This window comes from Chroicocephalus ridibundus, chromosome 5, assembly GCF_963924245.1.
Source record: "Chroicocephalus ridibundus chromosome 5, bChrRid1.1, whole genome shotgun sequence".
Taxonomy (NCBI): Eukaryota; Metazoa; Chordata; class Aves; order Charadriiformes; family Laridae; genus Chroicocephalus; species Chroicocephalus ridibundus.
In genome coordinates this window covers 12,208,006-12,222,964 of record NC_086288.1, presented here as the reverse complement: position 1 = coordinate 12,222,964, position 14,959 = coordinate 12,208,006, and the positions used below count along the sequence as shown (strand labels likewise).

The following is a 14,959-nucleotide window of genomic DNA, read 5'->3' as shown; positions in this document are numbered from 1 at the left end:
TTTCATCTCTGCTTCATTTCCCGTATGTTCGGCTTTGCAATGAAAAAAGGAAAGAAAAAAGAGAGAATGGCTTTTCAAACAGCCCAATCCAACTCTCTGCTTTATAAAGGAAGGATGTTTGTTCACATACAGTACAAAAGTCACAAGTGCCAAAGTGGTGCATCAAGACATAAACAGGACTTTGTTAAAAAGAATATAAAAGTGTCTTGAAAGCAAAAGCAACTAAAGCAACAATTACAAACAGGTTAATTCCATTACAAACCAGAACTTACTCTATTCCATTTAGTTACTTGACAGAAAAGGGTTAGTTGTAGCAAAGTAATAATCATTTGTTAAACAAAAAGATCCCATCAGCTAATAACAATGAAAATAACACAATGAAAGTTAAGTCTCACAAACCACCACCCTGTAATATTTGTCTAGGGGTTAGTTTGTGCTGTGCAAATTGTTTTTTGTTTGTTTTTTTTTTTTTTTTTTTTTTTTTTTGTCAGACTAATTACTCTGGGAAGAGGGTTCAAGCATTCAGGATTCCACATCTTCTTGTATACAGTGACAGCATTGTAAATGGGCTTTCTTTGAGCTAATTACAGTGGGAAAGCTTTATCATGAACAGAAAGAGCAAATCAATTCACTCAATGCATAGTATACTTCTTAGAGTTCAGAAAAAAAATAACAAAACATAGTACATTTCAGACATTTGTATCTTAAAGACGAATTCTTGGGGTCTGAGACTGTAGAAATATTACAGCATAATTCCTTTTTCTAAAGTTAGTTTGTTGCTATTTGTAGAAAAGAAAGGAACACAAGTGAAGTTTATTGATATTTGGCTAATAGCAAAGCAAGACTTAAAATAAGCCACACAACCAGCAAGTGTGAGCTGACAAGCAGCAAGGCGACAGGATAGAAGTGTCGAGAAGTTGGCTTGTTATCAGTTAGACAGCCTGTTTCGGGATCATCCGATTCATTCAGTGCTCCCTGGGTTTGTCTGCTGTTAAACAGGGGAAGTTAGGAACAAATAGAACAGCATTTAAACAGCAAAGAAAGCCAACACGTAGGTATTTTGACAAAGTGAAAGTATATAGCCATTTTGATGAAATAGATTTATGCTAAGTACTTCCAATAGATTTATTGTGTTCTACAGCTGACCTGGGAAGCACGATGACTAGGTGGCTAACGTTATTAAGCCTGCTAGGTGCCTCGGAGTAGTATTCACAAGTTAAAATTAAATAACTTATGAGATGAACTACAGTATCACTAAAATGAACATACACACTGAACAGAAATTAAATAAGGAAGTTTAAAAAAAAAGTTAAGGAAGCAAAGAAAAAAAACATCACAAATGCATCACAATGCAACACTGACAAAAGAGTGTCTCCATGGTGTTCAGAGGCTTTTCAGTCCTGTTTCACTATCTATTAGGAAATATATAGGCAGAAATAGAAAGAGCACGTGCTCTTATTTGAAATATTTAACAACTATTCTAAAATAGTTTTAAATGACGGTAAATTGACTTCTTCAGAAGTTCATCAGTGATGGCGACTCAATTTTGAAGTCAACAGCAGTTCTTCGTATTTAAAGGCTCACACCTACATTCCCATAAGAAAGTTATCTTGTAGTTTGTTCAGTCAACTCGGTTAGGAACTGATCTGCTTACAGTGAAGTTCTATTGATTCACTGTAAGCTGTGCGGTCGTTTTCCTGCCAAAGCAGCAGGGATACTTTCAAATCACTGCCAGTCTCTTCTATTGTAGTCTTGGTAACTTCTCTAACAAGTAGAATTATGCATACTTTAACTTTACCTCTTCAATCCCTCTGAACGTAATTTTATTTGCATACACTCAGGAGTATGGACTGTTTATGGACTTCCTTTGGCAGTAAGGACTGATAAGATTTTTATTTTTCTATTTACTATGAATATTCTGGGATGGAAAGGTAACTCATCATTTTTCTCTGTTGACTTAAGAATATACAAATATATGAGTTTACAACACAGTGCTTTTTCAGAAGCGCATGTCCCAGGTATGCTGTTTTTTCGAGAAAGAAAATGCTGGCAGACCATAAAGGGGCTGTAAGACAGTAAAGGTAATATCACACGGCCGCAGGTAAAATGAGAAGGGTACATCAAAGACAGCAGCAGTCACTTCATTTTACAGAAAGCCTGCCTTCTGACTCAAGCGTTAAAAGGCAATGTTGAGTTTCTTGAGTTTGAATAGCAAGAGAGGCGCAAGAACTGCATTTACAGGTGGGATCCTAGCAAAGGGGCTGATCAAAACCATACCTTGCACAATTTTCCTTTTAAAGAAGCCTTCCATAAGTTAATTTGTTTCTTTGCTTTGAACATTCAATCTGTATGTTACACTAAGAAAGAGGACAACCCATACTACTTTAAATAGAAAAATAAAAGATAAAAAATAAAATCCCTAATATTTGAATCTAGGTCAAAGCCATTACTGGTGTCAGTGTGTCCGCTGCTTTTGGTCTACAGTTTTCAAGTGTCTGTGGATACAACTTGGACAGAACTAAACTATTTTAGACAAAATCCTCTCAGAAATTGTCAAGGAACAAAGCTAACTGTAGGTCATGCTGGCATTGTCAACACTGTGATTTACACTGAAATAAATAATTTCTGTGTTCTGTATCAGACCACTCCAGTTAACACCTTTGTCCTAGGGTCCACCCCCAGAGTTTCCTTCCTCATCTGCTCACAGTGATAACATTACCATTTGTGATCAGTTGCGAGGACTAACTGTATTGCTCTTTGTTAATTTTCTCCTTTATCATATATTTCTACATACTTTTAAAAACATGCTGCTTGCTGTTTTTCCTTTCTTAATCTCTACAGGATCCCACAAGTCTGCCTCTTTGACCTTTTGCACTGTCCTCTCACCCCTTTTCTACTCTTCAAGGTGAATCTGCTGGTTTCAGCTTACCCCCAAATTATGCCCACAATCAAGAGCTATAGCTCAACCCTCACAGTCCCCATCTATTCCTTCCCAGTCACAGAGCCCAGGTGCTTTTTGGACTGTCCTTATGGGTGTCTTCCATCACAGACTTCTTATGTGCCCCTATGGCAGAGTGGATGCAGAAACTGAATTCTTTTTTCTCTAAAAGATCCATCCAATTCAGCATTCAGTGAGCTTGCACAGCCACTGCATTAGCCGCTGTTAGGTACTTCATTCCAGAGAGCCGTAGCTTTGCGTGCCAATAGTTAATTCTAAGCAGGCTGAGTTCCACGCTTGCAGGTTGCCCCTACAGGGATGAACCCTCCTACCTCTGTGGTGTGCCTTGTTCTGTTTTGCTCCATATCTCATTGACAGTGTGACTGTCTTTTATCTATGTTCCTACAAGTCCCATTAGCATCGGTGAGATTTATTCAGATGTAATGACGGAAATACAGATAAAAGCCATTTGTTCTATTTTTTTTTTCAATAGAAAAGCCCACAGTACATTTGTTCTTTGATATGCTGAAAAGAATGATCAGTGTCTTTCAACATAGAAAGTCCTATCTTCCCCCCAGGAAAACCACAGTGAACAGCTGATGCACAGGGACTTCTGTTCCACAAATTAGTCACATCATTCTATGCATGATTCAATAAGACATCCTCAAAATAGAGCAAGAGGATCCAGCTCCATTATTAGCTACCTAAGAACAGGCTGAGCAGAATACCTAAACATGCTTTTAATTTAAGAAGAATATTTGATCACGGTCAGATGCCTTGCTAAGCTCTGGTAATACTTTTCAAACCACTGCAGTGACAATGTCTTCTAACATATCTTAAAGTGTTCTCCGCAGTGACTAATGTATCTAGTTAAACAAAGCGAGGCCCTGCACCCAGCTGTCAGCAGCGTGACAACACTGCTTCCCCTGGCTCATCAAAACCTGTAGAAGTTTTACTGCAAACAGCATGAATCCAGCTGGTGCCATGTCATCTGGATTTATTTGGCTTCTGACTGACACTCAGCACAACCAGAACAGAGCGATACCTGACCCCATTATGGGGCAAAGGTATAGCCAGAGTTTTGGATGTTCTCTCCATCACAAAGCCTACTCTAACAGCTCTGAACTCACACTAAAGGAAAGGAAGACGATGCCCAAAATATCCAGCAAGTTTTTATTTTACACACACACACAATTTCAAGAGGAATAGTGAAAGCTTCTAAATCTGTAACATCTGGGGTAATGAACATCTCTCTAACCTATGGTACTATTTTTATTCATTTACTTTTGAATTGTTCATTTGAGGCTTACAACATAGCACAAATACATCATAACAGCCAAGGGTGCTGTAAGTTTAATGATGATATAACCGTTTCAGCCTGCCTTCTATCTCACATGGTGTTTTATCATCTTAAACTCCTATTGGGATAATGCTGCATGCCTATCAAATGAGACAAAGGCAAAACAGCAGGTATCTTCTGTTGGTTTTAAATTCAGATGATAAATTGTTTGAACCTCTTAAGCAGTGGAGCAGAGACAACGAAAATGGTGTGAGGAAAAAAGAAGCCTCTCAAGAGTCCTTATAAAGTCAAGCACACATATGAGGGCACACTCTGGCTTTTGATTATCAATCACACTGACACCCCTGTGCAAGGTTTTTGGATGAGATGCATTTTTACACTTTGGGATATATGCTTCTCTTGTTAGAACTTTTCCAACTCCAGCTATTAATTATACTGGAAATGCTGAAATGTCCTAGACCAGTGCTTCAGGTAGAACAGATAGGCAGCCTTCTATCAACACAATGATCCCGTGTGCTATCAGTGACTTCAGTCTGAATTCATGTCTTACAGCACATGGAGTGAATTCTCCTTTTTTTTTTGCAGGCAGACTCAAGCAAGCAGTTTCTGGGCCTGCTGGGTTTTTCTTGTCAAACCCCAGTGCCAGCACAGAAAAAATGGCACAAGTGAGATACTTCTTTTTAACCCCATACAACAATAGCAGCACAGACGTTTCTTCAAATAGAAGGGATCGCTAACAGTTCTCAATCTTACACAATTTTGCTTACTTACCTGTTCTTTTCATTTAAAACTATCATAATAGTCTTAATGTTTTAAGAAGCAGCTTCTCTAAAGAGTGTTTTCAGCCCTCTCAAAGATTATAAACAGAATACTGTCTGCTTGCTTTTTTTTAAAAAAAAAAAAGTTTTTGGAGTGAAAGCAGGTAATTTCTACGTTGTACATGTTACTGTGATTCACTGAAATGCTTCAGAGAAAAATCAACTTATTTCAACACACAGCGCTACAGTTCTAGAAGGTAGCCTTAACTTTTTCAAAGGGGAAAGATGGAATCCTTGTGAACATCTCCTGGCCATTATGAAGATGCTGCACTGTAACATCTAGAAGAACAAAAAGTGATTGAGAGGGAAATAAATAGATCTCAGCCTAGCACTGGAGGATTGCTGAATCAGAGCAGAACTCAGATAAAACATATAAAGGGATATTGGGCAACAACCTTTTATGTTGAAAGATAAAGTTGATACAATAAAACCTCCATCAATTTGTAAAAAATAAGAAATGTTTCTGCATTGTTTCAAAATGGAAGATATAGGAAGGAAACCATCAGAGACATTTTCTGTGTATCAACGATCTTTACAATAATTCCTTTTCTGATGCATATTGTTGCAAATACATTACACATTTTTCCTCAAATCTTGATGATATTAAAAAAGTAAAAGATGCTAGAAATCAATTTTTGCTGGTTATATGATCCTATAATCTCTGCTCTGGTTCAAAACAAACAACTGGCATTACTGAAATTGATGATCAGTCTCAGATTTACCTATGCTGATTAATTCAATCAGTTATTTGGAGACAGCTGCTATTTAAACATACACCAAACCATACAAACAATCTAATATGTTTATCAAATTGTCACACTACCCCCTTCTTCTTTTTGTTTTACCTTTTGTACTGCAAATTTTTCCCCCATTCTTTTTGCTTTAGCCAGCATCCTCTATTTCCCTACTCCGTTCTTCTCTCCCTTGTTTGGTTATAACACATTACTTTCCTAATACCATTATTTAGGCAATAAAGAGGAGAGCACATCGTATAACATGAGGCTTGTCCACTGAGTTAGACCAAGCAGCAGATTCCTGATGTAGTCATGAGGACATGACACCTAGATCTTGAAAAACAGTTAATATACAGTAATTCAGGTTTTTTGCTGTTACTATGGGTTCCCAGTCTGAGAGGAAGACATTAAGTTAAATCTGAAATAAAATTTAGGAAAATATCCATACTTTAAAAAAAAAAAAACAAAACCAAAAACCAAAACAGAAAAAGGGCACAAAAGCATGTGCTCATCTATTGTTTACTAGTGTGCAATGATAAAACATCAGAGCACTATTTGTTTGTTCACATGATTACAGCAACAAAAATAGTTCCCAAGTTAGGTGTTTTGTTATTTACCAAAATCGGAGAATATAGAAAGAGCTCAATTATTGCTTGGCATATAATAAATTTCCTGAAAATACAGTACAGGTTAAACGACATCAGTCCATACCTGACAGTTTCATTCCAAGAAGGGGAGGGTCTAAGATAAATATTTTGACTACTTCTTTAGGAACACAATTTTTGTTTCAATATTGCCCTACGTTAGAGAAAGTTAAAGAGAAAGTGCTGAAATATTAAATGCTAGGTTAAACATTTTTAGTTTGCTTAGACAGCATTTCAGACAGATCTGAAAAACAGAAAAATTTCCACTTTTGTTCAATCTGTCCCAAAATTGTTGACTCACCAAAGAGAAAACCCCCTACTGTTTACTTTTAACATACCATTAACTCTGAAGAACAGATGAAAAGGCAGCTTCAAGCTTTATAACTAATATGCACAAAACATATGCTATTTGATAATATACATCTTCATCAGTGTTAATCCCAGCCTTCAGAAATCTCTGCTGATTGCAGAAGAATTAATATTTTCCTTTGTGACTGATAGAAAACACCTGCAGGAATGTTTTTTCCCCACAACACTGAAGAGCAACTATGTGGTAAAATAGTAACACTGACAAAATTCATACAGTGAAAATATAATAAAAATAAACAAAACATTTCAGTTAGAATCACAACAACCCATTTTCCTCACTGCTGCTTTTAAGACACCTACATTAGCAGTTTGAACCCACCCACAGCACTTCCCTGCTACTCCAGCCGAGCCGCAAAACCAAGTTCATGTTATATGCCTATGTCCTCTTATCTACCAAAAGAGTTTGCTGACCAGAGGCCACCTCGTGGGAACAGTCCTTTGGTCGTGCCAACTCCTGAACTGCCCAGGAACCACCTAGGAGAGTGCTAAAAAATCCACCAAAATCATACCAAGAAACATTTAATAATTTCTCTGTATAAAATCACTGAGATCATGTCCTAGAAACATTCCCCAGTGGTTTTTAATTTACAAGCATGGGCTGAGGCTTCAAGTCCTGCAAAATCATTCTGGTAACTGTGTGAGGGATTAGCTTCAGAACTGAGAAGTGATGGGTTTGCGGAAGAGATTCTTTTTTACCTGTCAAGACAGCTGAGTGGTTTTTGAAACATGATTCTCACCTCTATTATGCTCTAGCAAAGGATTTGCTGTTTCATTCTACTATTTACCAATACTGCTGTGCAGTATTACACATCGATTCGACAAAGGCTTCTCTTTTTATCAAAAAATACGAATAATCTTCACAGACACTGGTTCTAATAATCTTCCCAGACACTCTTCCATAAAGTATTAGGATTACATATATGGGAAATTCTCAGGACAAGACTGCAAAATCTTTCCTGACAAACATCTCTTGCACGATTTGAAATTCAATCCAATGTGCAGCTAACATTAAAGCAACTGTGATCTACACCTTTGTGCAGGAAAACAACCAAATCACAAGCCAAATCTCAGGTTTCTTAGTGATCTGAGCGTGTGTGAAGTCATGATGACTACATCCTTCACGTAAGTTCTGAACACACAAGACATTTCCCTTCCATAAGGTTATGGCACTAGTATAATTGGCTAGTGAGTCACGCTTATTTCCAGTCTGTTTCTGTCATAGCAAGGGAGTTTTACTAAGGATGTGATTATACATTCAGCTCACATAGCACAGTGAAACATAAACCCATGGTAAATTCTCTCTTCCATATGTCTAATCAGGTTTTAAATACTTTCTGTTGACCATGAAAAATCTTCATGAATCATCCCTTTTCTTTTGGCAAAGGCTTTTTTTAGCCTTTTTTTCCCCATGGTGAAGGCAAGTGGAAAAGCTGATTTAAGAGGTAGAAAAGGTTTGCTGTACAACTAAACAGTCATGTGTGAAGAATGATGCTTGAAATCTGACATTAATTTCTAGATGTTCAAATCTATGGGTAGGATGACAAAATTAAGGTCAGAGAGAACTGTTGGTGTAAACAGGGGATCACTTAATCTATGTTGCACTTGTAATTGGAGTCATTTTAAGCAAGGAGGGTGTTGAACAGCAGTAAGTATAAATTTGAATATTTTGTCGTAGCATTTTATACCTGCAACTTTGGTTTGAGATACACAAAAGGAGGAATGTGACTGCTTCTGATTAATGAAACCAATTCACATAATCTCTTCACGGGATTAACCGATGTGTGAGTCATAAAATAAATGCCAGGAAAGATCTGAAAACTACTCTTCCATTTCAAGTAAATAATGCCAGTTCATTCATTACTTTCAACCAGCATACTGATACTGTTGTTTTGTTTTTTTTTTAAAACACATTTTTTTAAAACACAGTTTGAGATCTGATCTGTTCTGATCCCTGCCATTCTTTGAGCACTAGTGCCACACACAGCACGTAGGTGTATTTATAGGGAGTTTAGTGCACATGTAGATTCTCCAATCACAAAAAAGTCCACCTAAATCTGATTTTAGCTAGTGCGCAAGTGCTGGTACCAGGAGCACTAAATACAGCAAAGAAAGCTCCCCTACTTAGGACCACCTAGCCAAAAGCGCATAAGCTGGGATGCAGACTGTAGCAGTCTGGAGATTGCACCCCAATAGTCCTATCAATAAACCACCTTCCCTTCTCTTTCACGGGGTGATTTTAGTCATAACTAAAACAGTTTTATAAAATGCAAGCAACATCCTATTTGAATCCCAAATGCACTATATTTTTCATCCACTTCATTCAGAGCAAATGACAAGGCTGGGCTGAAATTCTCATGAAGTGCATTGAAAACATTTGTTGTCCTTTCTGGTGATAGGTAATATGTAGAGACTTTGAAGAACAAACTCTTTCTATTGGAAATTACGAGAGTGAATGTGACTGTTTTCTCTTTACTAGTTTTGGTACACCATCTATTTAGAAGATGGCCAAAGTTTTTTGGAGCCTGTAGTAGCAGTACTTTTCTTCCCCAAGTAACAAGGAGAAGGACTGAAGCTGAAATCTTGTAAAATATACAAATGTGCTGTTTAGAAGCTTTTTCTCTTTGTTGTCACTACTCATGTTTGTTAGGAAATTTTTATGTGGAATGCTGCTGCCAGTTTCTCAGTAATTCAGACGTGCTCTTCCAAACTCCCTTCATCATCTTGGAAAGTGAATATTAGCATAGACCATCACTTTATAAGCAAAATAGCAAAGCACTGATGGGGAGAGTGAAGAGATGAAAACCCATACAGTTTGCTTCTACAACTTCCAGAAAAAAATGACCTTTTGAAGATTTGAGATCACTATAGACTAAAGATTCAATAAGCAGTGTATTTACCTCCTGCATCCCTAAGCCTTTACTAGCAGCAAGGAGTAAACAAACAAATTATAACTCCGAGCAAATATCTTGCTCTCTATAATAATGCTACATTTTCCCCTACTGTTACAAAGAAATGAAAGATATGGTTTGGCTCGTTGCAGTCACAGCAATTCACAGTTTGCCAAAGATCAAAGATGCAGCTCTCAGGATATGCTCGAAGAACTACGTTCAGGACTCCCTGAACAGAAAAAGAAGAGCTCACTACACTGGCAGTATCACTTAATGATGAGGTAAGTCACTGACAGATGAAAAAAAAAAATGCCAATTTACTTCTTGACCTGGATTGAACTATCAGATACATATAATTTATTTTTTTAAATTATTTTTTTCTATATTGCAGACTGTATTCTCTAAAATGTGCAATCAGTAGTGAGGAAGCATTCTCACCAGAGTTATCACTACAATGCCTTGGGAACTGCAGCTTGTGAAAAGCTACAGAAAATGGACAATTCCTGCAGCTTTGGAGTCTCTGAGATAAGAGATATGTGAAGAATGAATGTCCCCAAGCACATCGCAGCAAGCTGCATGTGGAAGTGCAAAGCAGTACAGCAGTGGGGCTTTCCACTAATTGTGGTAATTGCCATCACCTTCAAGCAAGCAGAATGTATACTTTTAAAAAAATGCTTATAATTGGGGGGAAAAGGGTGTTCTACTATGAAAATTCCAAAACATGTAACATAAAATTGGAAACATCCAAGATTTTGTGGAAAACTTATCCACTTATAATCTATTACTATTTTCTTCTGAAGAAGCAGCAAGCCAGTAGCAACATTTGAGTATTTCCTTCTTTCCTTCTCCAGGATGGGACATGGAAGGTAGCAGGAGGGTATAAACCTTCCCTCACTGAGATGGTGGAGAGTTATCTCAGTCTACAGTGTGTTCTACTCTATTGTGTATGCTGGTTATTTTGCATGCTGGAAGGGAAACAGTTTAAGAAACATTTCAGTAAGACAGCATTTCATGGTGCTCCTACTTTAGATATACACTGCATCAATTTTCCAGAAAAAACCTGTCTTGAAATAACTTCAGTGTCCCTAGAACACAACACTGAATGAGAGTGTGCTGGAGGCAATTTCAGTACCACCTCTTTTACACTCTATAAGAACACAGTTCTCAACCCAGTCAAGTCTGAGAGATGTTTAATCCTGGTATTGCTTATGTTTCTGGTCATGTTTTTCTTTAATCACTAAGAAAAACTGTAACACTTATTCACATGCGTAAAGTGTTTGGCTTGAGTAACTGCGAGCCAGAGGCCAGGTGGTCAAACAGAAAAATCTACAGTGCAGCCAGACAGCACATAGGTTGTTAATTGGAAACACTTCATCCTCCCCAAATGCCCATTACCGTGGCAGGCCTTAAGAAATTCTGCTTCCCTTTTAATTTCTAATAAATGCTAATGCCCTTCAATTATCTTGTAACATATCTCACATTAACCTCCCTGTGAATGATACTGCCTTTCCGGGCCCAGTGAGATGTGTCAGCATTCACAGTCCTCTCTAGCGCTTGCTCATGGCCAATGAACTATGAAACAGTGCAGCCATCTACTCTAGCCTGAGCAGGCTGCTGCTCTCCTTGTCTTTTGGCTAATACTGCATTTCTGTGGCCATTGCACAGCATTTACCGGCTTCTCATAACTAAACAATTTCCCTTTTCAACATACATTTACTGCACTGGTAAGAACACGGCAGAGATCAAGACTTTTAAACTGCTTAAATTATCCTCTGCCATGAACACAAATATATATGGACAGGTATGCAATGTTCTTTTAAAAAAAGATCTCAACCATTCTCATAGTTTTACTCTCAATTAACCTTTACTAAAAACTAAATCAGCTTCACATCATCTCACCAGAACCAACACATGGAAAGGATGCTGGAATCATGCTTGTCTCATTTTATTAGGATTTAATTCTGTGTTAGTTAGAAATAAATTCTGTAATGTGCTATTAATGCACTGCTACTGACAGCTTAAATACAATCAATAAAACACAAAAGCTGCAATTAAACAGCGAAAGCAATTTTTAAAAATTATCACTGCCAAGCTACAGGCATCTCTTGTTCTCTCATTAATATACACAGGGGGCAGAGTTGTCTCGTGCACAGTCTATGTCCCACCAGGTTAATAATATCCTTCCTACTCTCTTACAACATGGATAAAGCAAACATGTAGCAGAAATGTTTAAACTATTTTTGTTCAGTTTTGCTCCTTGCATGAACACTTAAGGATGGCAGATACGAGATTCAAACAAAGCTAAAGGCATGTGACTGCAGGTCAGCAATTGCACTTGTCAGATGACTATGTACATCAGTGCAGACTGAATATTTGGTGCATAAAATAATGACATTTTCACAGGTATGGTACATAGTCATGAAATACCTGCAGAACACTGTAGAAAATTTAAAACACCATAATACATCCTAAACTGGAATTATTCTGAGCTAGTGGAAATTTCAGTAGAAAAATTACAGTTTTACATTGGCCCAATAATGTTCTCTTGAGTTCAGAATAATTAACAACTGAAGTAGTAATAGACAATCTGAGGGCAAGGGAAGAGTTATCTACTAAACATTTACTTCCCTAAAGAGGAGATTACTTAGAAAGCTTTCTCTCCCTCCAATTCATTCAAATGATTAGCTGCATATTTTGACTAAAGAATATTAGCTGTAAATAAGTTCTTTTTCAAAAATAAATACATCAGATCACGGTGGTATAAAAGTTAGAACAACATTTACTGAACAGGTTTTGAAAAAACAACTTCTACCCATCTGTCTACTTAAAATGGCTAAATATTTGCAGAATTCATAGCATTCCCAAAATTCTGTAAGCTAAAGTAACTATGTGTCCAGAAGAGCTATCAAATTAAAAAGTTTATATATAAAAATACATACAAACAACAATTTATGATAATGGCACTTTAAGTACATTGCTTAATGGCTACTGCTGTCTATATAAGCCAGGAAACTAACAAAAGTGGACTTTTACTCCCAAAAGATCAAAATATGCAGTAGTTATTTTATTGTATAAACTAAGCAGATAAACAAAGGAAGCATTACAAATGTTGCAGTGGCTGAAGGTTAAACAGCAATTTAACAATGCACTAGTAATTTCTTCTACTTTTTTTTTTTAAAAAAAACCAAAACAACAAAACCCTTCTGGCTTCCCTGACCCTCATGATAATACATAAATCGTTGTCCAGTGACAAATTTATGTTTAAAACACAACTGGTAGTATGCAGATGCCAGCAAAATCTCCCCCATGCTAAGTTTTGCCCTCCTACCTTTATTTTACCTTCAGTTGTTTACTGCGACAGCAACAAAATACACTACCAAGATCTGATCCAAATCCTTCAAAAGGCAACACATCATATACTCCCTAACCCAGACTGGTGAGTCTTTAGGTGACAAATTTTACAGCCCAGGCTTCCCATATGTCTACAGAACATCGACAGGATGATTCGGAGCACCTAAATCAGGTAGTTAACCATCCTCCAAGGGGCATACCGGGAACATGAATTCTTAACCTAGATATTCATACGATAGGTATCTAAAGTTCTACGATAGAAACAGCTTGGTTATGACCGTAGCACTGAATTCAAAGGCCTTTGGAAAAAATGTCCCCAACAGTTAATTGCCTAATGTTCCCCCCGCCCCAGTCTTTACAGAGCATTATGATCTCCAGCCCATACTTGCGCTACCACTGCATCGCTTACAAAATGAACCACACAAGCCTTGGATTTTCTTTCCACCACCATAAATACAGCTGAACATGATGGCTAACAACATAAACTTTCAAGCTTACTTTGACTATTGACTGTTTTTAAAGGACAGTCTTGATTTTTCTCTGTAATGTGAATAAAAGAAAGATTTATGAGCAAGCAATTGTCTGTTTTGGGCTCTGTTACAATGTGGTACAGAACATTAAGCTTTGCAATAAGATTAAATGTCTTTTTATTTCTCTTTTGGCATTTCATACCCAATGGAGTATGGATAGCAAGTTTAGAGTTTTTATTTTTGCCATAAAAGATCACTTGACTTTCTCCTCTCCATTGTAACGTGTATTTCATTTAATAAACTTTATAATTAAAAAACCCCTACTAAAAACACTTCTCTATTCAAGGATTACAATTCAGAGGGGGTTCATTTAGTTCCATTAGTTTTAACATCTGTGTTTTAAGGTGCAGATAGCTTCAAAAGTAGCTACTGAGGTAATACATTGCTTCATTTACAAAGGAAATTGGATGCTTAATGCATTTTGTAATGCAGTAATAACAATGCGGTGGTATTTGCATAAATCAGCCCACTGTAACAGCAGGTGTTGGTCCTGTCTGGGAAAAGGTCTTTTGACTTCTACGAGCCCAGCGTGGTCTCGTTATTCCATCTGTTTATATTTTATCATAGAGATCAGTGAAGTCCCCACTGCAGAAAGGCACATTTGGGGAGGTTTGTTACCTCATCTGTGCCTAGAAAAGCCAAATGCACGGGCAGAGGATACTTTTCAATTTAGCTAATTGTGTGGACTGTTAGTGAAGAACAGACTGGCCAGAAAGGACCGATTACAGCATTCTAAAGATCTGCATTCCCTTCCGTGCTTGCGATGCGGCTGCTCAGAGCGGAACATGGGACAGGGCTCCCCAGAGACCTCTGATGGCAAATTTCTAGACGGCTGTAGCACAAACCAGTACTTTCGAAAAGACATACTTGTCCAAATTCAAAGACTTTGAGGGAGATGGTGGCTGTTATCACCACAGTACCCACTGGACTGCACAGCTGGAACTGTGAAACATGTTTTTGAGTTTTGCTTCCTAAATGGTTTTAATTGGTTTCATCATTCTCTGTTTCAGAGGATCAGTCTCTTTGTCTTACTAACTCATTATTTGCTAGAATTATCACATCATGATAGTTACAATGATTATATTTTCTTCTTTTGAGTATGTATTTAGGTAGGTCTTATTCAAACCTAGGAGCTGAATTCCAAATGTTCTTACTATAGTAACTGTAACAGCAAGCAAAGCAGAAAATTTCAGTTTTTAATCTGCTTAAGAGACAAACACTCTCAGAACAGAACCATGTCTGGAAAATACCTGTACTGTGTCGAAGCGCTTGTATAAGCATGCAGGAGATAATCAAAACTGTGAGTTCAAGTTCATTACCACCTCATTTTAAGTTTTACCTTGGAATTAAACTTAAATTGAGACTGAAATGAGTTTTGTTATCCCTA

The 14,959-nt window shown here is 37.3% G+C and overlaps 1 protein-coding gene across 3 annotated transcripts in view; it reads right to left on the bottom strand.

The window, feature by feature from the left end:
* Positions 1-14,959, bottom strand: part of INPP4B (inositol polyphosphate-4-phosphatase type II B) — a 329,605-nt gene that overhangs the window by 5,717 nt on the left and 308,929 nt on the right. Inside the window, exon 26 of one of the 3 annotated variants that reach the window (XM_063335597.1) lies at positions 463-985. The exons of 1 other annotated variant lie outside the window; for it this stretch is intronic. In XM_063335597.1, the coding sequence (XP_063191667.1) occupies positions 814-985 (172 nt within the window). In that variant the 3' untranslated portion in view covers positions 463-813. Of the gene's footprint in view, positions 1-462; positions 989-14,959 lie in introns of those variants that run through there. One more of the 3 variants, XM_063335599.1, reaches the window with a different exon arrangement.